A 25,323-nucleotide genomic window follows, 5' to 3' on the forward strand; every position below is an offset into this window, starting at 1 on the left:
GGTCGACACAGCGCGCGGTGGCACCCGGCGCGGAGAGCTGCGATTAATTGCCAACGGGAGTGAGTCGATAGCTCGCGCCCCCGATGAAAGGGGGCGGGAGAAGGGGATACTAGGGCGGAAGAGGGATCGTGGGTGAGACAAGGACGGCGGAAGCTAGAGGGTGCGAGGGTGAGAAACGTACGGGAAGCTCACGTGACACGCGAAGGGTGCGAAACTGTCTGGCAGTGGTATAACAGGCGTCTGCTGCCTCCACTGCCGTTAGTTGCTTGTTGTGGCTGTGACAGCGACAACGACTGCAGCGGTCACGGTGGTTCACGGTGGAAGTGGTTGTGGTGGAGGACGACGACGAGGACGACGGGGGATAACGCACCTCTCGCTTCCTCGCGGCGGGACGGGAGGAAAGTGGTAATCTCCGAGGTTACGAGGCCACGGGAGAAAGTGGGTGTTGCCTGAACGACGACGACGGCGGGAGGATCGCCCGGGTCCCGTGGGACTTCCTCGGTGGTGCTGCACGTAGGAAGACGGAAGAGAGAGAAGTGACCGGAAGGATGCCTGGTCCTAGCTCGTTGTCCCGGAGCCGATGCCAATCCATCGCTCGTCTTCTTTTCCTAGATGACCTCACGTTTCGTAAGTAAAAAACAAAATACGATACGTTTCCTTTCGCTTTGAACCACCTCGCGTGCACATTGACCGATGAGAGATGAATCCGTGCGATGCTGCCCGCGGCCCGTCCACGCCTCTGAATCCGAATGTCATCATGTCGCAAATCGCTCGTAGCTTCCTGAGTGCCGTCGTTCGACGATGATCGAGGGGGTCCACGCAACATCGCGCGTCACCGCGAGGAAATAGAGGTCGGATGCAAATTACGAGCGTGGACGGCAGGCGTTGCGCGCCGGGCAATGGTAATTGGGGCGAGGGAACGTCGCTCTGCCGAGTTCGCTGGTGCGGGCGACGAGAGGAAGGACGCAACGACGGAGAGACACCGTGGGTCCTCCCGTTTCCTCCCTCGCAATTTCTTCTCGTCCTCGATTCTCTATCATCTGCACCCCCCCCCTCCTTCCTCTCGTTCCTTCGCATCTTCCTCGCCCTGCTTTCGAACCGGAATCGCTGGTGCGCGAAGCGTCTCCCTTTTTTTGCGAGTACAAACGACGAAGAAAAAAAGGTTACCGCGCGTGACGTGTATGTGCACCCTTTGCTGTTCTCCTATACCTTCCCTCCGCAGCCCTCTCGTTCGTCACCTCTTTATCATCGCGTATGCATTAGTTCCTGCCGTCGCTAAAGAGATACGTTATCAAATTACTCTCCTTTTTTTTTTCCCTTTTTATTTTCTCAGTCGCCCTCTCTTTATCGCTCATTTTCGGAAAGACGACAGAAGCCGCTCACTAACTACGTCATCATGCCTCAGTGAGTCACCGCTTTTAAATTGATTCCTCTTCCTCCTTCCCTCGTCCACGTTCGCCCTCGCCCGCTATTATGCGGAAGTAGCCGCTATCTTGCCTCATCTAGGCGTACGCGAATCGGAAAATGTCAATTTATTTAAATGCAGGCTCCGCGACCGTTCACCGAGCAATTCAATGAACCTCTCTCTGGCGCGTCTCAATTCTCCACGATGTTACGATCGACCGGTTTGTGTCGTTACCTCCTCGGGCGAGGACAATTTCGCTTAACGCGGCACTGATGACCTCCACCATCAATCCTGAAATAATGACCATAAACGTATTAACGTTCAACAATTGCGTTCGTTGCCGAGTAGAAACGCAGATCTCGAGTTACCGAATCTCGAAGGCGCCCGAGAGAACGGGGTCGACTTCCCTTTTTTTATTCTTCCTTTATTCCGCCGCCCCGCAAATCTTCGTTTTACGACGGCCGCGTATGCTCGAAATCTGCCGTTCGACTTCGTCCCACCGTACAAAATCCATCGGCGCGATTTCCGGTACGTCGGCTTTACGCGATCCGGAAATGTATATCCCGCGGAATTGCCCATGACTGCGGCATGGACGGCGTCTAGCATGATCGTTCAATAATTTAGCAAGGTTACGGCTGCTGCCGACACCAACCGTCCCGGTAACCGCCGTCGCGGTGAAGCTCGTAAGAAGCTGATCGATCGGCGCTTCCCTCCCGATACTTCGCGCCGCTCGTCAATCCTTTTCTGCCGTGCGTGCCGCTATCACACTTGAGGGGATTATGATCGGCGCTATTCTGGATATCTGGAAGCAAATAGCATCCTTCTCGCGTCTACGAGCGTTAAGTTTCCGAACCGCCGATGGAGTTACGACGACGCGCGTAAAGCCCGAGCGCCACGTAAAGCTCTCGACTTTAATCGTTTCACAATCATGTTTAGATCTCGTCCCTTACCTTTTTACGCAGCTTCACTTAAGCTCTCGAGTTTCAGAACTCGAGTCACTCTAACGAAGAGTAAAATAAGCGCGGACGTATCGTTTGAGATCTGCAAGAGTCGCACGATTCGCCGGCGATCTTGCTGCTTACAGTAGTGTCGTGGTCGTGAGGAAATTTAATAAGCCCGCCATTCAGTAAATCAATTCGCGTGGAAATGAATGGGATCTAAAATTGGTCGCTCGATTAGCTATTATTAAACAAACGCGCCTTTTACGCCCCCGACCGCAATATTCCGGTGCCGTGCATTATTCCGTTATCGATTATATCTACTGTCTGTCTGGCAGTCACATTTCACTAGGTACAGGCGAATGAGATAAAGGGCATGTGATCAGTTTCGAGGAAAATTCCATCCGCCCCTTGCCAATGTGCCTCCGCGCGGTGCGATGACTTCAATAGCGTAACAGATGTATAGCCCAAAGTTCATAGCCGCGGAGATAGTAGTACTCTGACATTTCTGAGGCACGGCCGTTTTCAGAAAAGGTCAGCCGATATGGAGCAGCGCACGAATTGTGGGATCGCGCGCGTAGACTCCGATCGAGTTTCCCCATTGGAAATAGTCGCCCCCATCCCGCTCTTCTCGCCATTCTAGGGTTCTTTTGATAAAAAAAAAAAAAAGAAATAATAATAATAATAATAATACATGCCGTAAAATAAAATAAAATGCTAAATATATTTTTATTCGCCAGAACGATCGTCTTTCTCGTTTCGTACTCCGACAGGTATTCCGATGCCAATGCGCTCTCCTATTGTTGCCAAAAGCACATTTCCCGGTTGCTACCCTCGCCATTTTCCTTACCGAGGCCTCTGTGAATTATAACTTTTCCGCGAGCCTCTTATTGTCTTGACCTACTTCCGGTCTTAATAGCAATCAGTCGAAGTGCTCTATTCGACCTGAAACCTTATCGCAAAGGAAAAAAGGAACAGCCGGATGGTTGTGTCATTTTCAATCTTTGATCGCGACGGTCGTTGAACCGACGTGTATACATATAAGACGTATACGTTTATATATATATTGTATATGTACGCTCGCGAGGGAATATTAGAATGCAAGGATGCCGACGTGCACGTGTATGTAGGACGTGCTTGTATAGCTCCACGTAAAACAGACAGTGCCAGGTGGAGGGTATATCGATATATGCCGCATTTTTATTCGTGGTTACGTCAGAGCCTCGTAAGCGATTGTTTGCTCTATTAAGTAACGAGACGTACCGTATTATTACATAAGAAATATTGCAATATCGCAATTACTGACTGTCGAAGCACTCCGTTCACTTGTGACAGTTTCAAAAATTGGTAAAACGCTTTTGGTTCTCGTTGATGAATAATACATAAAACTCCTGAGCTCTTAAGTGCGATCGTTAAAGCTTAACAACTTATTTATTTCCTTTTTCATTTTTTACTGGTATTATCACGGAAGAAGTAAAACCTTTTATCGTAAATTTTTTTTTTTTTTTTTTTAAATGATTAAGATTTGATATTTGTTTTAAGAATAAGTGTAATTATGATTGTAATGCGCGAGATTGGACCAAATGGAATTTCCTCAGCCACAGTTTAAGTCAGATATCGATAGATCGCGATGTGTCAGCAAACCTGAAGTGGCCCACGATCTGCTCGTGAAGCAGCTCGAGAAATAATGAGTGGCAATGCGGTTAGGAGTTCCGGGCCACGGTAGTAGATTCTTGGCTCGTTGCACTGTGGTGATTAGCGCGAGCGAATTGCTCAGCTCGGAACGAACAATTTCGCTTCGAAACGAGATCAAGACGTGACCGAGGTGGCAGGAACAAAAGAATAATCGATTCGACTATTTATTTGATACGCCAATTTGTACTTGCAATTTCCTCGCATTAGACGCATTGTCTTTACGAGACGTACCAGAACCGAGAACCTGAATTTTAATCGCTAGAGGATCAATTAAAAAAAAAAAAAATGCTATTTGTAAATTAATTCGAATATTACGGTCTTGACTATTAAAACCGATAACACAAAATTGATCGTCACGTCGGTTGTAAAGATTATGTAAAAAAGAAAAAGAAAAAACCCCCGAGCGCGCAGAAAACACGCCTCGATTATTATCGAAAATCTTTTCCAGGGTGGTAAGAAGAAAGGATTGCGGGTATGCGTGTTCGTATCTCCGGCAATAAAGACCACTTTATCGTCTTGGGGGGTGAAATTGTTCAGCCACACCGGCGTGGTTGTTGAACTCCCGGCTCGAAAAAGAAACTTAAAGAAAAGTAACGTTTCCTTAATTGTAAATTTCTGAAACAAAATTAATTAAGAATTTATACGTTTTACATAATTGTGATATTTTTAGCTTATAAATCTCAGCTTCGACTCAAATTAATTTAAGCTTTCATTTATTAAAGTGCTCCAGATTTTTGGGGCCGAGAGGCTACGTTTCGCCGGAGAAATACGCGATGATGAAATCTCTTCCCACGCCGCCCAAGTTAATGGATTTTAACATTTATCGTATTATCAGCGCCGTCCGCAATTTTTGCAGACGACGGAGCGGACAGAGATGACGCAGTTGTTACCGCGAGATTTTTTTTTTTTTTAATTTTTTTTTCGCATCCCCATGTCTCGGATATGGTTAGACGTTAAACCCACGTTTACAACGGGCACTAATGTAAATCTAAGATGCAAATGAGAAGGTTTTTGCGATACCGTGCTACGAAAACGCAGACGCCGATGTTCCGCTGATGAAACAGCCAGCAATTTGCATCTTGAATTTACATTACATTGAACAACGACGTTTTTGCAACGAGATTTGAACAAGAATGCTTTTTACGGGAAAGCCCAAACGTTGATTTCACATATGTTCTAGTTCTTATCTTATCACGCGCCTCGCTTTATTTCTATAACAATCAATTTTTAACAATGCAATATTTTATCAAACCCATAATGACGTGGCATTTTTAATCAAGTCTTCGAATATAAAATAAATTTCAAAAATTAAGAAAAGAAAAGAAAAAAGAACAAAAAGAAACGAAGTAACCTAGTGCTGCTTGTGTTCAAAGAAGTTACGGCGGAAAGTACGAGCGAATTGAACCCCGGGAGTCTCGAATAAATCGTCGCGATCGGTGGATAGTCTCGTTACGAAGTTCTCAGCTCGCTCTTTTCCTCGATAGAGCGTGAGCTCCTCGGGATATTTATTGCAGTAATAAGCGGTAAATGCCGTTCGGTCGCGAGCAACCGGACCCTCAAGATTACCTCGAGGTTCGATCTGATATCGCGAGGAGCCACGTGCGATGCCTCGAGGATAAGAAATACTTTTGATTACACGATGTCGCCGCCGCCGCTTCATCGGATAGAAACCGTCTAGACGTCTGCCCAAACACGCATGCAACTTCTGCAAGCGAAAACAGGGGGCCATTCAGAGCGAGGCTTCAAAGAAAACCGTCTTTCGAGGATTAATGCTCTGCGCGTCGTACGTCGCGTTTTTCGAGATTTCATTATTTTATATATACTTTTAAAGCGTAAATTATTTACTCCCTTTAAATAAAGCTTCTTGAGCTTTTCTCCGCGACGTTCGTTCTGAAAAAGAAAGAGAAAAAAAAAAGTCAATGACGCTCTATATATTCCTGCTCTCTCACTGTTGAGTCCGCCGGTGCAATCCGAGTCAATCTTTAAATTTGCAACACTTACACGCCGCCGGGCTCGAGGTTCCATCAAATATCCAGGCATCCCCCTCGAAAGCGACTTCGAGGGGCGAGAGTCAAAAGGGAAACGTGAATATCCGCCGCGGAAGGAATTTTCATTTATACGAAATTTCTTCGCCATCTGGTTTCTGGCCCGTATTTTTAAGGTCATACGGATATCGGTCGAAAGGAGAGCGACAGATTACGATTTAATATCTTAAAAGCGAGCGCACGGCGAGCAAATCTAGCGCGATAGTGCCGCTATTTTAAGGGCGGAACGAGAATATAATAAAAAATTTATTGACACACCTGTATAGACGTGCTTTCACGTCTTACCAGAACTGTTCGTCGAAGTTGCTTTTGACCGGGGGATATAAATATCGGCTTTCGAATAAAAATACGGCGAGCGCCGTGCTTTTGAATAGGGTGCAATCTAAATAATATCTTCCGCTTGGGAAATAATTTGCAGCGCCGACCGGCTCATTAAAGTAAAAATTCAGTCAGCTTGATAATTATTTGAATCAACAACGTAGTGCAGTACGAACGAATGAGCTTTACATTGTAAACGCGATGATTTATTATTGGCTAAATACATGATCGAAATCAAATTGATTGAACGTGGGTGAAAGATAATTTATATAAATAACGGCACGTATTCAGCAGAGACATTTAGCCAGATTGATTTAATTTGAAAGTAATTCCGTGAAATTGAAAAAGCAAAAAGAGCGATATAAAAAATTGATGTAGGTACGTCGGGGGAGGGTGGGCCCTGCAATTGCATTTCCTGCTCAATATATAAAAGGCTCGAAATTACTTATTCGCCTTTTTCACTTTGAGCCTTATTGCGAGAGCGTCTATCGAACCTCGGGTCGAGAAGCGCTTTTCCGGGAGGCACGAATCTACCGGGAAATGTGATTTAATATTACAAAGCATACGAGATCCAACTAAATACGAGTGGCTGAGCCGAAAAAGGTCGGGGGTTAAATGCTCCGAGGGAAACGACCGGGGGAAAAGGGTCAAAGACGCGGGAGATTGGGAAGCGTTGCGCAGAAAAGCACGCAAACTGTTTTCCGTTCAATCTCTCTCTCTCTCTCTCTCTCTTTTTTTTTCTTTGCGACAAAATGATTAATTTCCCATTTTCTGCACGATCACGAAACATACGGCAAATCTCACCGTTACGTTTTTACGAGCGAGTCCCGGGGCGCCTCGTAACCAGAAGCCGGTTCGCGATCAATCGTCTGCAGAGTGCACAGCGAGATTACGACAGATGAAACGTTTCAGGAACCGTTGAATAAATAAAATGGATAAATAACGAAGAAAAAAACACTGTCCTAAATCATACATTTTTTGCAGGGGAAGCTTGTGAATCGCTCGTGAGATACCGAGCCTAAGATTTTATCGAACCACTCGCGGGGATCGGCATGCCCGTAAAAATGCGCTTTTCCCCGGGTTTTATTTCTCGAAATAACATCGGCAGAAAGTTTGCGCTTCTCTCGTTGCTACTAATTACGTTCTCGCGCGGCGAAGGAAAAAAAATGCTAGGTGAAAAATACACACGGCTGTCTGGCCAGAAGGGCGGCGGTCGGAGATAGGGTGGACGACCCGGAGGGTGAATCGGCGCGATATGGAAATTCGTCGCAGAACGACCGCGCTAATCGATACGAAATTTCAATTTTCCTTGTTAGAGCGTGTTTCCTCTACCATTGCCACGGAGAGCCGACGCCGGACGATTGACGCTTCCTGTCTCTTTCATTCGACAACCGCGCGCATGCGATTTTATAATCGATGAGATAACTGGCGAACTTAATAAGTCTCCTGATGGCACTTCAAGGTCTCTGTTCGTTCAGGGACAAGACCGTTTAGCTTTTTTCCATTAATTCGCAAAGAGCGATTATTTCGCGGACGATCGTCAGGCACAATCCCCGGCTAGACTGCAATTCGCGGCGAAACCTATTTAATCCACGAAATAGATTACGTATCAATTAATATCATGTTTCTCACACGAAATTGCATATAAATTGTACTTTGAAACCTACACAAATAAATACAATTACAGCACATTTCGCGTCGCGAAATTTCATTAACGTCGCGTCGGCTTCAAAATAAACTGTTCAATTATGCATCGCTATTCACAACGCCCGCGAGGTCGCGCGATGGCGACTCAATGATTACACGTCGCAGGGAAAAAGCTGCTTTGACATCCATCTACTGAAAGGTTGCTGACGAAGTGGATTTCGAGATATGACCTTCTAAAAATAAATAAAAATAAGAAAGAGAGCGAGTAGACGTCTCTAAAAAGATCGACCGCTACGTGCGTGTTGCAAAAGAGTAATTTCCTAAATTACTGTTTTAGAACACGCCGCGAAATGGACAAAGTTCTCTGACTAATGCGGCTAAATTAAAACCCGCGAGATGTCTTTCGCGAATTTCTTTTTTTTTTTTTTTTTTTTTCCCAGCTTTTATCATCGCGCGGGAAAGACCATTTTATAGTTTTCCGTTTCTTACGCGAACGAACCTTTGGTATATAAGAAGCAATTCCCGCCGGTGTATTTATAGTTCCGCATATTTAATTTAACCTACAAAGTCTATCGGGAAGAAAATCAATTTCATAGAAAGGAGATTACTCCGGGAAAATGTTACACAATAATCCGCGCTTAACGCCCAACCGGGAAGTTTTTCCGTCGTGGATGTGCGCGCGAAGAGGCCGGGGGCCACGCCGTACATCTATTTTCACCGGCGGTTTCGCCGTTTAAAAAGTAACTTCGCAAAGAATTCAGGCGCGACCGTCATTAAATTATAAGTTGTGCCTCCCCCATCCTCCCCTTGTAAATCCGAGAGCACTCATAAACGCGGGAAGAATTAAGTTTTCAGCAGTTGAGCCTTCGGTCGCGAAATATCGAATTTTGCAGTCTTTCAACTTTCGACTTCTTCGCGAAGATTATTTCGAAAGGGGATTTTACTTATACAGGACCACGATAAAGTCCATTTATTTTAATAATACATTTTTCTTTTTTTTTTATTCTTTTTTTTTTAGGAAATTGAAATTTCCTTTTCCCGCAGTTCCCCGAAGAATTACCCGCTTTTCATAATTCGATATATTTGCGAGCGCGATAAACCCACCCGAACGTTTGCCCCAGTCATGGTAATCCCTCCAAAGGTACAGCCGTAAGGCTGATCAAAGGACCAGACGATGATGAAAGCCAAAGGGAACGAAATACGGTGCAAGAAAACGCAATAAATGGATCGCCGCGTCGTTTGCGTTCCGTCGCGGAAGTGGTGAAAAAACGCGATAAGCCAAAATCGCGGAGAAGCGTCGTCGGCGATATCTCAGCCCGGATCCCCAGCTCTCGGACGCGCGGAGAGCGCTCGGCCGGCTTTTTATCTCGCGTTTCCGCGCACAGAAGAGGAAAAAGCCGCGGTCGTCGTACGTAAATACGCACCGTCGGTCGATGTAGGCCGGCATTGCCCAGAGGCATTAATCTGGGCCACGGTGCGTCGGCCTCGGGGCTAGAAATATCGCGTGAGCGCGCACACACGAGGCGGGAGAGAGCGCTTGAACACGATTAACCCTCGTGCGACTGAAATGCGTTTGATGTACGCGAGAGCGTGACTTTGTCCCGTCGCGAGCTATTACGAAAGATCCGATTCTCTTTTTGCATAACACGGTGAATTTTTTCATTAAAAGTTAACTCGCCTATATACTCGATTTCGGGCACATTTTTGACACTCCGAGGAACATTTAGTTAAATGAAATTCAAATAACTGCAATGAAATAAATCTAAAAAAAATATATGGTGTCTAAGGATTTATTTCAATATTTTATACAGTTTGAAACCGCGTTTTGCGGTGAAAGAGATAGACGTCGCTCAAGAAGCGGAATTCAAAGGTATCTAAAAAATGCACGCAATGTCGCTCGGCTCTTTTTCGTCGGTTACACACATGCACACGTAACTGGATTACGTGGACCAAGTTAAAAATGGCAGAGGGCACAGCTGCCTTTCAGCACCATCCCGCGTCCGTTTCTTCCTTCTCACTTTGCCGCTTGTCGCGGACTTAGAGAAAATCCGACCCTTTAAATTATTGCGCGGACTTTATTTCAACGACGAGGCTTGAAAATAACCCGCGGACTTGAGCGGTTTATGGGAAAAGAAAAGGCGAACTTCTCAATATAGCAGATGATAAATCAGATTCTGGATTTTTTTTTTTTTTAAAGATTCATGCAATTTTAAATACGGATTATATATTCCTTTTATTATAATTATTTTATAATTAATTAATTAATATTTTCCAAACTTCGGAATTTATTTTCAAGAACTTAAATACCAGAACAAGGTCTAGTGCAATTTGTACGATAATTGCACAAATTCTCCTTAGACGGAAGAGAGACAAGTGCTATCCTAGTAATGCCTCTCGTGCTTTCCACTCCAGTCTGAAAATCGGAGTCGTTGATCTTCGCGCCGGGCGAACAAATGTGTCGGAAAAGACGGCTTCCAGGCCGTGCCTCGAGCATCCGTGGAAATGACGTGAATGACGACGAAACGTCAAGATCGCAAGAAGCCGTTCTTATTTACATCTGCCAGCTTTATAACGCAGTGCATTTTTTTTCTTTTTTTTTTTGCAAATTTATGCAAAACCTTTTTGATCGCTCGAAAAATTTTCCTCTGTGCCACTGGCACTTTCTTGTCGTCGCGCGAGAAAGATGGCTCGCGGAAAATGGATTTGCGGAGAAAAAAAAAAGAAGAAAAAAAAAAGAGCCGCCAGTGCGACGACATGCCGAGAGGGTGTCATCCGTCTTCTTATTTTAAAGCAGAAAGGGAGCCGGCCGAGCGCACGCGGCCTTTGAGTAGCCTTGGCAATGGAGTGCGTTCGCCAAGAAGCACTTTCCGGCATCGTGAGCACCGACGTGCACGCCGGAGAAAATACATTGTCCTTGAGAATATCGATGAGCGTAAATTAAGAAAGTTTCCCCGTGAGTTCAGCCGTTCAGAGCGGCTTCCCGTGCCGGAGATTGTCGCGTTGAAACAATCGCTCACGTATAATCCGTATCGATAGAGTCATAAAGGTATATGACATTCATAATGGAACACTCGGATTATATGGTTCTATCGGGGTCGATTAGCTTACCGGGGATTACCCAGCTGAGAGATATCTTTATTTATTTATCGAGATCTTATGCAAATACCATCGCCGTCGGCACTCCTCGTTGCGAGATTATTTTTATATTACGCAAAAAACTACATATGCATCTCGCGGATGTAATTTCTTAATTCCTGAAGCTCCTTCAATTAATTCATTCGATGCGGTGCTCCCCTTTGTTGGGCCTGATAACGTAATTCCGCTGATACATTATCGCTTCTTTGTGAAGCCGCGTCTTGCGAAAATCGGATTACAACAATTGATCTCTCTCTTCTCCTCTGTGCACGAAGTAGGAAACCGAGCGTGGATAATTGTATTCGCGTGCGAGCTTCCGAATGTCCTTGGCAATGAAACGCGGGTCGCTGTAAAATACTTTTCCGCGATATAAACATTATGTATACACCAGAGCGAGCCGACTACATCGGCCTTCGGTATATCGATTTGTACGCGCAAAAAGACGAGTTTATTGAAACCCTGTCCCTCTCTCTGTGCCGCCGCATTGTCGGATCATGTCCACACGTCCGGTCATTGTTCCGCTGACATTATAAGCCGGGCTTCGATATAGATTATAGCAGTGATAGTCTGCTCAAAAATTAATTGCCCGAGCGGGCTGATTCCCGGCTAAATTTGGCCCACGGCTAAGTTAGACGTCGCCGATTTATTTATAGCGCGCGCAAACTTGGACATGCCCCTATCCGTGTTTTTATCGCCGCGGAATAGCGAAATATCATGTGGGTAACGATGAAATTTTAATAAGACGGTTATAGCCCTTTCCGACATGCATCTTGAAATATGAAACGCGCCTCCCAGTTTGTCCTTAAGCGCTCTTAACAATAAGGCACTATTAAATATTTTGCGAATCCACCTTCTTGCTGGTATTGAAGAGGCTGAATTATTACACTGGCTCAATTATTAACTGCTTGCGCTGGAAAGACGTGCGCGGCACGTCGAGCTGCTTTTGAATTTCTTTTATTTTGAAAGATACCATACTGCAGAAAATTATTCATCAACAAAATTAGTATTTACATCTGGTAAAATTCGTCCCGTAAGACTCTATCGGGTTCTTTCGTTTTAAGTGACGTCTCGCGGCGAGTTACCCTCGAGAGTTTAACACGCGCATCAATTAATCGTTAATTAGTTGCCAGCGCAAGTGGTTAAAATTAACTCCAGTTGAATCGTTACATTGATGTAATAAGCATTTACCAGAGATGCATGATTTTAATCATAAAAATCGTTTGTTTTCTTTGTGTTCAAAATTATTCCGACGTAATGCCTCTCTTTTCAAGTTTTTCTCATTTAATATTTTTTATTTGTTATAATAGTGCAATGACTCTGTTGTAAAATAGAGAATTTAAATGTTATTTCAGAGGACCTTTGGCGCTGAGATTCCTCTTCACAGGATGGCTGGAGCGGACCGACAGGTTCGGCAGGGTCCTGAAAACTTCGTGCTTGCAAGTCATCGTGTCGGGAGAATCCGGTCTTCGTGCGATTAGGGGCTGTGCCAGGGTAGCACGGGAACGGGGGTGGTTCTTTCTATCGCGAGGATCGAGATGAGCGATCTACAGGCCACCCTCGAGTTCTCCCTCGAGCTCTGCAAGTTCTACAATGTTGATCTCTTCCAGCGCGGGTAAGATTACCGCTCGTATCTCTCTCGGCGTATGACGCCAGCTTCGTGTCTTCGTAAAATCACGTCTGGCTGCCAAGATTGGTTTCGGTCGTTCACGAGAGGAAATCTGTGCTTTTTTGCAGATACTACCAGATCCGAACTGCTCTCAGAGTATCGCCGAAGCTGCCAGTCAAAGTGGAGGTCAATCAACCGAGAAATCGTAAGCGCTCCGACGTTCGGAACTAACTTCCGCGACAAAAGCATTTTCATTTCTCGTTATATTTGCGTGTACAATCATTACGTTAAGTGTCTTAGAATTTATTATAAAAATCTTCTTCCAAGGGTCGTGTATTTTAAAACATCTTTCTCTATCGGTCTTCTTTTACATTTCGACACTTATACATATTACATACGTACATATAGACTTTTTTTTTTTTTATTCGAGCATCGCGTGAGTCTTTTGATCTTTTCTCGTAGTTCCGCGCGGAGTTCTCAGTCACATCACGCGATACGTGCTCGGCCGGATCCGTTCACCCCGATCGATCGATCTATCCCCGAAGAGGGCGATGTCGAATGCGATGAAGAACACACACCGTTGTGTTGCAGATTCCCTGGAGGCTCCGGGCACCAGCAAGCGCTTTCAGATCCTTTACAGAAACGAGGAGGTGACACTCGGCACCTCCGTACTATTCCGGGCGCACGTGCTCGTGCATAGCCACAAGATTGAGGAGGCTCTGTCGCGTACCCACTTCAATCTAGGCGTCGAGCTATGGTTCAGCGAGCCAACGCAGCCGGGCAACATGGCTTGCGTGTCCTCGAGGTAAGCTTCTCGCCGCTCAGCACAAAACGGCGTATTCTTTTCCCGGCGACACGCAAGAGTCGCAGACTACAAGCGACCCGAGCAATCAGAGTCGGCCGTGTAATTCTTATCTCTTGTTTGCAACCCTTTCCGAGCACGATATACGCAAGAATGAATAAATTTGCGAGCAAGGTGTTTAAATTTAAAAAGTTAAAAAAAAAATATATAAATTAATAAATAAAAGAAATTTATTAAGAGCTGTATCATTGATTTACAAGAGTACAACGGCGTTCTTAAGTTTTTCTCCGAGATTCGATAAGATGAGTTTAGTAGCGACATTGAAAAAAATATTCCAATTTCGAACGATGAACGATGGTATTAATTCGGTCTTGACGATATTAACGATCGTCATAAGAATCTTTAAAAATCGTAATTTGTCAAACGTGCTTCAGACAGATTTGTCAGACATACGTTGGATATTTGTTCGCAAACAAGTCGGATATTTAGAATTCGGCCGAACTGATCGATGACAGCTTCGACTCGCCTGGTCCACTCGTGATCGATAGGACGTTCATTTTCAGGGCGCTGCAGTTGAACTTCACACCCACGAAGGGCCTTCACTATCACCTGCCGGTGCTCTTCGACTACTTTCATCTCGCGGCGGTGTCCATTACGATCCACGCGTGCCTCGTGGCTCTTCATCAGCCCTACATCAAGTCAGTATTGCGCGATCGCGCGTCACGCAAACTTTCCGAATCCCACCGTATAATCGACTTGTCTCTTATCGGAGTCCTCTTTTTCTGTTTTATGGCCGCACCGCTCCCGTCTCTTCTCCGGCGAACGCAGGAAGAGCATACTGCACGTAGTGCAGAGTTGGTAAGTTCTTGACACTTTTGACAGAAGCCCGGAACTGGTTAAACTTTCGGCGCGAGTAGTTGGGCAATTTATTATTTCTTCCGCGACTTCTGAATTCCTGAAGAATCAACTTTGCCTTGAATCTGAATTTACGAGGCAGTGATTATGTTGACCCCTACACAAATTTAATAAATCTTAATGCTAGAAATCGTCGTGATACACGTAATCGCGATGTATATGTAGTATTTATAATTTTATATCTAGCGACATTTAATCGCGTGAATATCAGCACCCATTTTCGCGACTAATAGAATTAAAGAGAAATACATTTTTATTGAATATAATAATTACAGTAATTATATTTACCATGAAAATTAATTGCCTACATAAACATATGTATATTGCAATATATCGAATTGTATTACAGTGCACCGCGAAGCGGAAAACCTTGGCTGCAGTTTAAACAATCCGCGACGAACGGCGATAGCAGTGCGACAACTTTCGGAAATATCGTGAGTTTATTTAAAGCAAATTTTCAAATCATCAAGATAATGATAGAAATTGATCAAGTGCTATTTAATTAATTCTAATAAAAATTTAATAAAATCAGGAGACCACAACGAGATGCGTTGGGTCGACGACGAGGATACAGCACGCGAGATTGGTCCAGCAAGAAGTAACGAGGCTGCTCTTAGCTGCGAGGGAGTCTTTACTGAATGATTTGTCCGACTTGGCACGGCTCCTCCCTTCCTGGCAACAAAGAGCGCTCGAGCTTGCACAGAACACGCACAAAGAAATCACAAAGGTTTGTGTTTTTACGTTGTATTATGTTTTCAAGTTCTAGCATATGCCATTTAAACCCGTTGTTTGCAGTTGATGGACACCGAGGAGGCTGACATAGCCCAACTGTGCGCACAAAATATCGTTCTTTGGCAGCATTTTCTGGAAGCATTCTCTGGCCGAGAAGCGGTCCATCAGCATTTAGCACGAATTCATCATCAATTGAGAGTAAGAAAAACTTAGTTTCTTAAATATTGATGTTAATAGCATTATATTATGCGATTTATTATTAACTAATTATTTAAATGCAGGTAAAACGGTTTGCAGAGGGTTTTTTCGTATTAGAGAACCCGAGAACATCAGCGGCGGGCTGTTACGATGCGAATTATCAGTCTTATCAAGCGGTGAGTGAGGCCGCTCGAAGATCGCGTTATCTCGCATCATTGCCGCCGTTACCTGTCCATTGTCCGGAAGTAGATGGCGATCTTCATTCGCTGCCTTTGATTTTCGAAGATCAGTACGCTGACATGCAGCAGAGACACAGAAATAGCGGTATAAGCGCATACGCAGTAACATTTAAATTAATTACGTACTAGAGTATTATAAAATATTATGCGAATATGCTCTGCAGTTCCCAGCATGGATGATTGTAACTGCGGCGTTGCAGCGATCCTGGAGTCGCGCAACATGGCCATCTGGTCGCCCAGGAGTGAGGGCGCAGCTCAGGACATCGGATCGATCCAGGCCCGCTTGATACTGACACCCTCGACACTTCCGGCGAGGCACAGCAAGTCGCTGGATCAGCTGGGCCCCGAGCTGGTAACACCTCCGCAGCCCAGGACGTCGCCGAAGACTCTGCCCAGGTCTGTGTCGACTCAATTGTTCTCACGCGGGCTGCGTGGCGGCGGTCGAAATGTCACGCCGCCTGCGACGGTTCCTTCCAGGGGGAAACCTAGGTCGACAGTGCCGTCCATTAGCACCCTCTTCCCGCCCTCGGGTCAGCAAGCCTGTTCCGCGCCGAACCCGTCGCTCGGCTCCACGCCGGTGATACCGCTACCTCGCGCCAAGTCGACGCAGATGCTGGTACCTAATCGGCAGCAGCAGCAGCAGTCCGACTATCAATCCTCTCCCATTAGCTCACTGCTAGCGGTAATGTTTCCTGAGCTGCCGCCCGGTGGACACCTGCCCGGTTATCGACCTTCGTCCAAATCTTGCGAGCAGAATCTCACTGTGCCAACGTATATGGGCGCTTTGGACCTCAGTCAACTGCCCGATTGCTTAACGGAGAGCAAGTCGGCAAATACAATGGAAGGTGCGCGATAATGCGTTCAAAGATTTAAGAATAATTTGAGAAAAATTAATTAAATTATATTAATAAAATTAATTGTATATAAAATATATATAAATTAATATATAAAAGACAGTTAAAATTTTTTATCTATTTTGTAGATTATCACTCTCTCGATACCAGGAGGCTACGACTAGAGCCACGAAGTCATCGTCTAGGAACTCGCCAACCGCTACCAACGACCACAAACGACCAAAGTAGCTTTTTATCCTCCAAGACGAATGTAAACGGTGACTTTTTAGAAGATCAACCGCTACACACCGCGACGTTGGATAGAGTCACTTACCGAGGAAACTCACGAAAATCCGGACACCAGACAGGCGGCAAGTACAGCCAAGCGAACGGCATCGAAAATCGCAGGTATCACACGATAGGCAAGACATCAATGACGCAAAGAAGTCGCCCGGAGATACCGGAATACATGAACGGTAGCGCGATAAGCAGTCATTTGCATTCGATGGATTCTACGAGCAAGAGATCTAATTATTATGCTACCACGGATTCGCTTTTCTGCCGCGCAAACGGCAACACTAGCGGAAGAACTCGCGACGAGCTCGACAAGCCGAAAAGGCCGAGGAGCACGGAACGACTGCTCGACGACGTGGAGCGCGAGTGCTGTGATTTTCGGCGCGATCGACCGATCCGAAGAAGAGCAGATCGATCGGCCAAGTCGCCACGCAATGGCGTAACTCAAAATTACAACGAGGAAAAGCAACGACATGGCCAGGCCGAGAAGAAAAACGCGGACGCGGAACCGATTTACGAAGTGATAGCTTTGAAAATGGAATCTAAGAAGGAGTCGCGTGGAAGAAGGAAAGACAAGCACAACAGAAGGCCGCACTCAGCGCCCGTTCTCGATATCGACCATCCGATAGAAGAGAGTAATCACAAAAGTGATAGAAAGTGCAGTCATAAAAACCGAAAACCGGCACCGCCACCGCCAGCGTATCGGGATCCCGCTGTCGCTCCTTTGCCCAAGCACCGTCACCCCTCTTCGCCTGCGACGAGCGTTCTTGAAGTGGAAAACAACAATAAAATTATTCTGAAGGTAAAATAGCAGAAAATAATATTAAAAAATATATATATTAAAATAAATTATATATATATACTTTTATTAATATTCTAATTTGTCTATATTTTTTTTAGATGGAACCTATAAAGTCGCCCATGGAGGCGCCAACGACCAATGGCACAACGCCTTCGGATGTATCAAGTTTCGGAATACCGCCGTCGACTGTGAAGAGACTACGATGCGCCAGCGTACCGGTGGAACAGAATAAAGTGGTCGTGCCACGTAGCGCGGTCTCTCTACCCTGCATGCCGATCCGCGATAGCAAAGACAGTCTTACTAACAACCTGCCGATCATACCGCATCTTCTCAGTCCGCCGTCCACCAGGCCCAGTAGCCCCACGCCAAGCTCGAGTTCGAGCAACCTAACTTCCGAGTGCTCAGGCTGGGTCAGCAGCGGCGACACTTCCAGCTCGGAACAGCGTCGCAATCAAGCCAAACTTTCGAGCGAGCAGCTGCGACAGAAGCTGTCGAAAATCGTACCGCGCAAAGATCGTCCTCTCGTTACGAAGGAGAGCGTGGAAGAGCACTCGTACGAGGAGGTGCGGCTGCCACCGCCGAAGATGTTCCAGGACGAGCCGCCGCCTCCCGAAGAGTTTCGCGATCCTCCGGAGCCAATTGACAACCCGCTCTATCACGTGTACGAGACTGTAAAGCAGAGCAGAAGTCCGAAACAGAATAAAACGGCGCCCTGTAGTCCACAGCGAAATCGAGATCGAGACAGAGAGAACGTCTACGGTGCCAGAGACATATGTCTGGATTGCTACCAAGAGGGCAAGGAACTGCTACAGTCTACGCAAGATGATTTTATTAATTTCAAAAAGTGCAAGGACGAATTTAAGAGGCAAATGAGCTTTTCTGGCAAGATTTATAGGTACGTCGAATTTCTACGCATAATAACACGATCAGCCCACCCAACTAGAACCGCTTTCTTAAAATTAACACGAAGCAAGATTCAAAGCTGCTTGAAGCCAACAGGATTTTCAAATAATTTACGAAGCTTAAATTAATTTAATATAATACTGTAATTATTTTTTTTAATTAATCAAACTAATGAATTCAAGTAATACGCTTGGAAAATAAAATATAAAATACTTTAAAAAGTTGGTAACTTCAAGTTACGCTTTGCGCGTGCCGGAATTTAATCTGATTTAGTTTTTTTTTTAACGGTGTTATTTTTCAATGTGATACAAACGCGACGCTTTCTAAGATCTCGCTTTCACCTTCTTAAAGGTGTCGAATTTGCCGTTTCGCTTTTGCGTTGTTTCCGCAAAATTCCGTCTGTTCGTAGTTAAGTTCTCTGTCTACCTTATCCCCCTCTAGAGAACGCGAGGAAGCACAGTTGTATTTGCATAAACGTGCTCATTCCCTCGGATACGATGACCTTCTGAATTCCTCGCCGTCGGTTCAACCATTAAGATCCCATGTGCCTCTTAGTGACTACCCAACCTTGGCCTCGACCCTGCCGTATTTCCACATCAGTGACGAGTATCGACTCTTCTCGCCGGAAGGTGCGCACCTTATCATATGCGTCCACGGCCTCGACGGTAATGCCGCTGACCTCCGTCTCGTCAAAACGTACTTGGAATTGGGTCTGCCGGGAGCGCATTTGGATTTCTTAATGTCCGAGCGAAATCAGGTGAGTTACATTTAAAGAGAACTCAATATTTAAACTTCTAACACTAATATTTTTATATAGGGAGATACTTTTTCCGACTTCGAGACGATGACCGACCGATTGGTGTCCGAGATTCTCTACCACATTGAGACGTCGGGTCTGAACCCGAAGAAAGTGAGCTTTATTGGGCATTCTCTTGGGACCATAATCATCCGGAGCGCCCTAACGCGACCGCAGCTGCGTCCGTTACTTCCTCGTCTACACACCTTCCTCAGCCTGAGTGGACCGCACTTAGGTACTCTTTATAACACGAGCGGCTTGGTAAACGCTGGTAAGTCTAACAAATACATCGACACACGTTTCTTGATATTGCAAGAACTCTCGAGCGTAAATTACATTCCTTCGCTAATTTTCACAGGTATGTGGTTCATGCAAAAGTGGAAAAAGTCCGGATCTTTATTGCAACTGGCCATGAAGGACGCGTCGGACGTAAGACGTTCCTTCATGTTCCGCTTGAGCCAGAAGAGCAATCTGCAGAAGTTCAAACACGTTCTGCTGTGCGGCAGTGCACAAGATCGATACGTGCCCTTGCACTCTGCCCGAATCGAACTCTGCAAGGCTGCCGTGCGAGATCCGACGGATCAAGGTATCACCTGTCTACCGTTTCTTTTTTTTCGCGGTGCTTTACTTATTAACGAAATAAATAAATTCAATCAAATTGCTTTATTGATTAATAATAACAGCAACAACAAAATAATAATAATTTCGAATTTTTGTCTAATTTTTTTTTTAGGTGCCGCGTATCGCGAGATGGTGCACAACATTCTTTACCCCGTAATGTCAGCGCCCGGGGTCAGTCTCGTCAGATACGACGTGCATCACGCTCTACCGCCGACGGCGAACGCCCTGATAGGCCGAGCCGCGCATATCGCCGTCCTCGATTCCGAGCTTTTCATCGAGAAATTCCTGCTGGTCGCGGGACTGAAATATTTCAGATAAAAAAAAGAACAGTCTAGCGCACATAAAAAAAATTAACCGTAGCTTATTAAAAGTAAATAAAACAAGGACTCAAACGCGGATCTGGGAAGCGTCGCGTTCTATCGCGGCAGCTTCAGCCATCCCGTATATTAGCGTGAATTGTAGGCGTCCTGTCCAATATTGCCTCGCCCCTTCTCTTCGCTGTCTTCCTTCAAAAGAAACGAACGGGATCTCGAAGCGAGGCAATCCGATCTTTTATACAAACGACGCGGCGCCGTCGACCGTCGATTTTAATATCGAGCATTCGTTAGATTCTTACGTGCCACCTTTATCATAATCACGGACGTGAAAAAGTTGCGCGCATCCGTCACGACGATCGAACTCCGGACTCACTCCTGTAACGCTTTACCGAGACTTCGCCCCGGTGGGCATTCGCGTTGAACCCGTAGCTCGCCGTGAAACGGACCTACTTTCTAGTGACGGTAGTGGTGATAGTAGTAGTGATATCGACCAAGGAAGCGAGGAACAAGAGAAAAGGAAAGAAACGTGGAAAACTAATTCGAGAAGATACAGCTCGAAAGAGTCCAGCGTGTCACGCACGCCGTCGCTATGAGTGACGCGAAATGCTACGAATGATCGAACATTGGAACTTCGAAAAATGAAAAAAAAATAAAGCAGAACATGATCAGCGCGCTTGGCGGCCTAGCGTTAACGAAGTAATCACGAGGGAACACGATGTGGTCGTCAGACTTAATCACGAAGAACGGATCGCGATTATTGAAAGAAAAGAAAAACGAAAATTATTCATCGACAGTTTGAAGAAATTTATTTATTTATTTTTTTTTTTTTTTATTTGAAGGAAGAGGAAGAGGAGATTCCAGCGAGTAGGAATTCAGTCACGTGTCGAGGAGAGAAAAATTAACAATATTAATAATACAAATAAAATAATAAAAGTATAAGGCAATGCAACGACACATTGTCTAGTCGTATAGGAAAGTTATGAAACGTATGTCAATTGTTATCAGATAAGTGTGAATGCCGAATGCGTCGAGTACGAAGAGCGGGTGGATGAGAGCCGAGTAGCTGAGCGAAAGAAAGAAAGATAACCGAAAGGAAAATGATTAAGCAAAAGTTGACAAAGACGTTAGACTAAAGCGACTAGGAGATGAAGATACGTGAGGTGCAAGCAGTGTTATCAACGTCAGCGACGGGTTTTATCAGTCTCGAACAAGCGGGTTCTTCGATACGATCTTAGTGTGACGAAACGAAAATTCGCGCCCTGAAATGTGATAAAGAAGAATATCTGGGCTGCAAAACGAACGAGAGAGTGACTAACGTTTCAGGTATATGAAATCCCTCCAATACTAGATCTCAATTGCTCAGAACAATCTATCAATGAAAAGCGAAAAAAAGGCAAATAAAAAAAAAAAAATTATATTAATCGTAATCGAACGGTGACGTACGCGAAACTTCGTGTCCGCGAGTGCAGTCACTGTCGAGATCAGATCGTCGTGTAAATCCAAGCGAGCTCGAGCTTTAAAATCTGCAGAGCGCTAGGAAACCGCCGATTTTTATTTATTAACTGTTTAATATGAAGGATTGTTTTGAGAACTTGAATCTGTAATTGAAGAAGACAGACTCTTATTGTTTTATTAATTATTATCTTTTTTTTTCTCGTTAATTTATCTAAAATGTTTAATATTAAATATTAAAATGTGATAAAAAATGACGGACATCTTCGAAAAAAATAGATTTTAAACTCGCCAAAAATCTTGTCAGTATAATTGAGGAATAAGTTTCTGATGTTCTGTGTACCAAGCTGCTACGTGCGATTGTAGCATTGCGGCGCAGAAATGGCACCTCGCACTTCGACGCTTACAGAAATATTTTTTGTGGGAGGACAAGAGTTCCGAGAAATCAAATGGGTATGTGTTAGATGTTTGTATTACGCATTATACAAATATGTACTTAAACATTTTTAACGAACACGATATGTCCACTGTATGTCCCTATTTGTGAAACGATGTAAAATAGTGTTAATAAACCGATATTCTGTAAACGATAATCGCGAATGTGTATATAAATAATATATTATATATAGCCACAATATACTGCAATCATTGTGAACTGAGAGCGCCGAAGTGCGAGGGAACCATTTTATTGCGAATTAATAATTGCGGAGTGGAAGGACGTAAGAGCTATTGTATTCTGGTGGCAACTATTTATTCAAAGTGAGAGATTAGACTTCCCCGCGAGCTTTCGATCAACACCGTCGCGCATCATTCTCGCTGTTTTTAAATTTTCGTTCGTAGCCGCACGCGTGGATTTTGCGTTTTCAATTTACGGAACACGTGTTTGCGGAGATAAACGCATGCACATGACGGATAGCCCTTTATAATCTTCCACTCCACAGTTCTCGCGTAGCAAATCTCTGAGTACACATACACTGTCCCGAGCGCGAAACGCGCGCGTAGAAAATAATAATTTTTACAGCAATTCTATCGTAACATATGTGTCAAAAACGGATAATATAGATTATACATCGGCTCTCGATATGCGAGTAATCGTACCGCATACAAATTTATCGCTCGTGTCACTCAGCGTGAGCCATTTATATGCGTAAGGAACGTTTACGTGTATCGTCGTAAAACGATTACCTAATAATCACCATTAACATGTATACTGCAATTGTATATGTTGTTGTAAACCGTTCTAGTCTGGTAATCGCGATATGGTGAAAAGTTTTACCAGAAACAAGTGCAGCATTTTCGTTCCTTCAAACTATATACGTTTATTCTGAAAATTTTCAGCGTAATGATTTTTAGAAATTCTCTCAAACAATTTCAACAGAAAATCTCTGAGAAATTGGTTTACACGTTTAATATGCATATCGAGATATTTCCCCGTAATTTATGGCGTGAAATATATTTGTTTCAAATTGAAATTAACTGTCGCATATTAATTACAATTTGGAGAATTGGGAGTTACGTTTGTCTGCATTTGCCGACTTCTGTCGAATATTTATGACGTTCGTGCGCCATCAATGAACGTGACAAATGCGCATGTGAGTAAAAAAAAAAAAAATTCATGTTCTGACTGTCTCTTTAATCAAATTTTCACTCCGCAGCAACACGTTTATCAGGTTAATCGCCGCGTATATGTTGTTCCCTCAGCTGCGAATAAATCTCATCGGTGACGTTTACGCGCGTCATGTATCGATTACAAGAAAGACACCGTCTTCTCTCTTCGTCTGTTATCAATAACGCGTTATAAATCGTGTGCGAAAAGGAGATTACGAATGACGGAGAAATAGGGTAATGGGAGAGTTTCCGAAGAGCTTTTCGACTTGCTCTTTCGCGGGGAACACGGATCAAAAGGAACTTTCATTGTTATTCTATTATTTGCTCAATTATATCGTCGTTTTATATTATAATCGACTCTGTAACACGCTCTAGCCGCGGTAATTACAACTTTGTACTCTCGTCATGTAAACTTAAGTTTTTTTAACTTACCACCTAAGGCAACAATTTTCTAGAGATTTATCGGGGAGCGATGGAAACGCGATCGGTTCAATGACGATCGATCGAAATAATTTCCGCGTTCCGTTTCTCGACATGTTTTAGAAAGATTTTTCTCCGGGCCGGCAAACTATTTCAGGGACATAAAATCGTTGTTGCATTTTTGGTGGGTATGTCCTTGCATAATTTACAATTCGTGTATTCATTCCGTTCCTCCATCCCGTGGCGCCAATCCAGCTGTACGTTCATAGCGAGCTTTCTTTAATAAGTAGTAACGGCCCCTGAAGATAATTAACGAACAATTAACGAATAAAATCTTTAACGTTGGGCAATTTTTCTTTTAACGAACTAGTCGAGCGTTCTTCCAGGGGCCAAAGAAATTAAAATATATAGATACGTAAAGATAAAATTAAAAATAATTAGAGGAAAAAACTGCCTGTAAGATTGGATTATTTATTTTTGAAAGTTTATTATATGTAACGTTTTTACGTTCTGCTCAAATTTCTGTTACTTATACGTACGTCCTTTTTTGATAACATAAAAGCGCTCGAAGAGTTATAAATTTTCTAGTGACGACGGGTTTCAAAGTGATTTCTGATAGTTAAGTGCCAAGGCAGTGCCAAAAGTAAAAATTGCCAGTTTGACAACGATATCCTTTTTCCGTTCTCATGTGTGCATCGAAGTGTTCATCGACACTCAAAAAAGAGAACTCGCTATTGTATTCCGCTCTCGTGTCGCGATTATTAAACGTGTCGTACAGCTGGTTCCGACAAAAAGGCGTCACCATGTAATTCTCAATCGAATCACTTGTGAAAAAAAAAATGTAAGAAAGAAAAAAAGAGAAAAGGAGAGAAAGAGAGAGAGAGAGAGAACGAGAGAGTGAGAGTGAGAGAGTGAGTGAGAGATAAAAAAACGAAAGAAAAAAAAATTGCATATATGCAAAATAGGAAGACACATCGTCTTTAAAAGAGAAACACCAATGAAGAAGTAACAATGTATACACTATACATACCATATGAGTATACAAAAATGATAAATGATAATGAATAAATCTACGTATATATAAATTGAGAAATAGATTAATAAAAAATCTGAAGTGAGCTTAAATCATTCTTATTTACCAGTGCAATAATGCGTTTGTCTTACCTGATAAGTGCAATCGATATCCTTAGCCGGGAGTCTGTGAGACTCAGTTCGTAGAATATTTATCTACGAGTTTCTAAATCTACAATAAGGGTACAGCACGTGGCTTAAAAGAGACCGATTTAATTGGCTTAAAATAACAAGTTGTGTCATTACATGCGAATCTCGGCGAAAAAAAAGCTCGCGTTGTGCAGCAGCGAGAAAAGACGGAAAATGTATTCATAAAAAATAACAACGTTGCTCCGCGAGTGTAAAATGTCATGCTCCCGTGGCATTTCTCGCCATCCAAGAATGTGTAAATATTCGCGTACGCGGAAAACGTGGCATCGAATAAAACAGTGCCAATTTACAGAGCTTTAAAAGGTGCTTCTCTCCACGTACACGGGCGTATCTCGTTATGTTTGATCGCGTGTATAATTCTCATTGTTACGTGTGCCTACA

The 25,323-nt window shown here is 44.1% G+C and overlaps 1 protein-coding gene across 3 annotated transcripts; it reads left to right on the forward strand.

The window, feature by feature from the left end:
• The first annotated feature begins 152 nt into the window (after nucleotides 1-152).
• LOC139106484 (protein FAM135A) lies at nucleotides 153-24,840 on the forward strand. 3 transcript variants are annotated; one of them, XM_070663301.1, is made up of 17 exons: nucleotides 153-627; nucleotides 12,536-12,795; nucleotides 12,918-12,994; nucleotides 13,381-13,594; nucleotides 14,155-14,289; nucleotides 14,420-14,449; nucleotides 14,856-14,940; nucleotides 15,039-15,233; nucleotides 15,302-15,436; nucleotides 15,520-15,760; nucleotides 15,876-16,520; nucleotides 16,658-17,604; nucleotides 17,703-18,499; nucleotides 18,949-19,264; nucleotides 19,325-19,574; nucleotides 19,662-19,889; nucleotides 20,037-24,840. In XM_070663301.1, the coding sequence occupies exons 2-17, from the start codon at nucleotides 12,719-12,721 to the stop codon at nucleotides 20,240-20,242; spliced, it is 4,578 nt and encodes a 1,525-aa protein (XP_070519402.1). In that variant the 5' UTR covers nucleotides 153-627; nucleotides 12,536-12,718; the 3' UTR covers nucleotides 20,243-24,840. The 3 variants fall into 3 exon arrangements, with proteins under 3 accessions (XP_070519402.1, XP_070519401.1, XP_070519403.1); XM_070663300.1 differs by having other exon boundaries at nucleotides 154-627; nucleotides 15,840-16,520; XM_070663302.1 differs by having other exon boundaries at nucleotides 155-627; nucleotides 15,840-16,520; nucleotides 19,063-19,264.
• The last annotated feature ends 483 nt before the right edge of the window (nucleotides 24,841-25,323 follow it).

The sequence above is a fragment of the Cardiocondyla obscurior genome, linkage group LG11 (genome assembly GCF_019399895.1).
Source record: "Cardiocondyla obscurior isolate alpha-2009 linkage group LG11, Cobs3.1, whole genome shotgun sequence".
Classification (NCBI taxonomy): Eukaryota; Metazoa; Arthropoda; class Insecta; order Hymenoptera; family Formicidae; genus Cardiocondyla; species Cardiocondyla obscurior.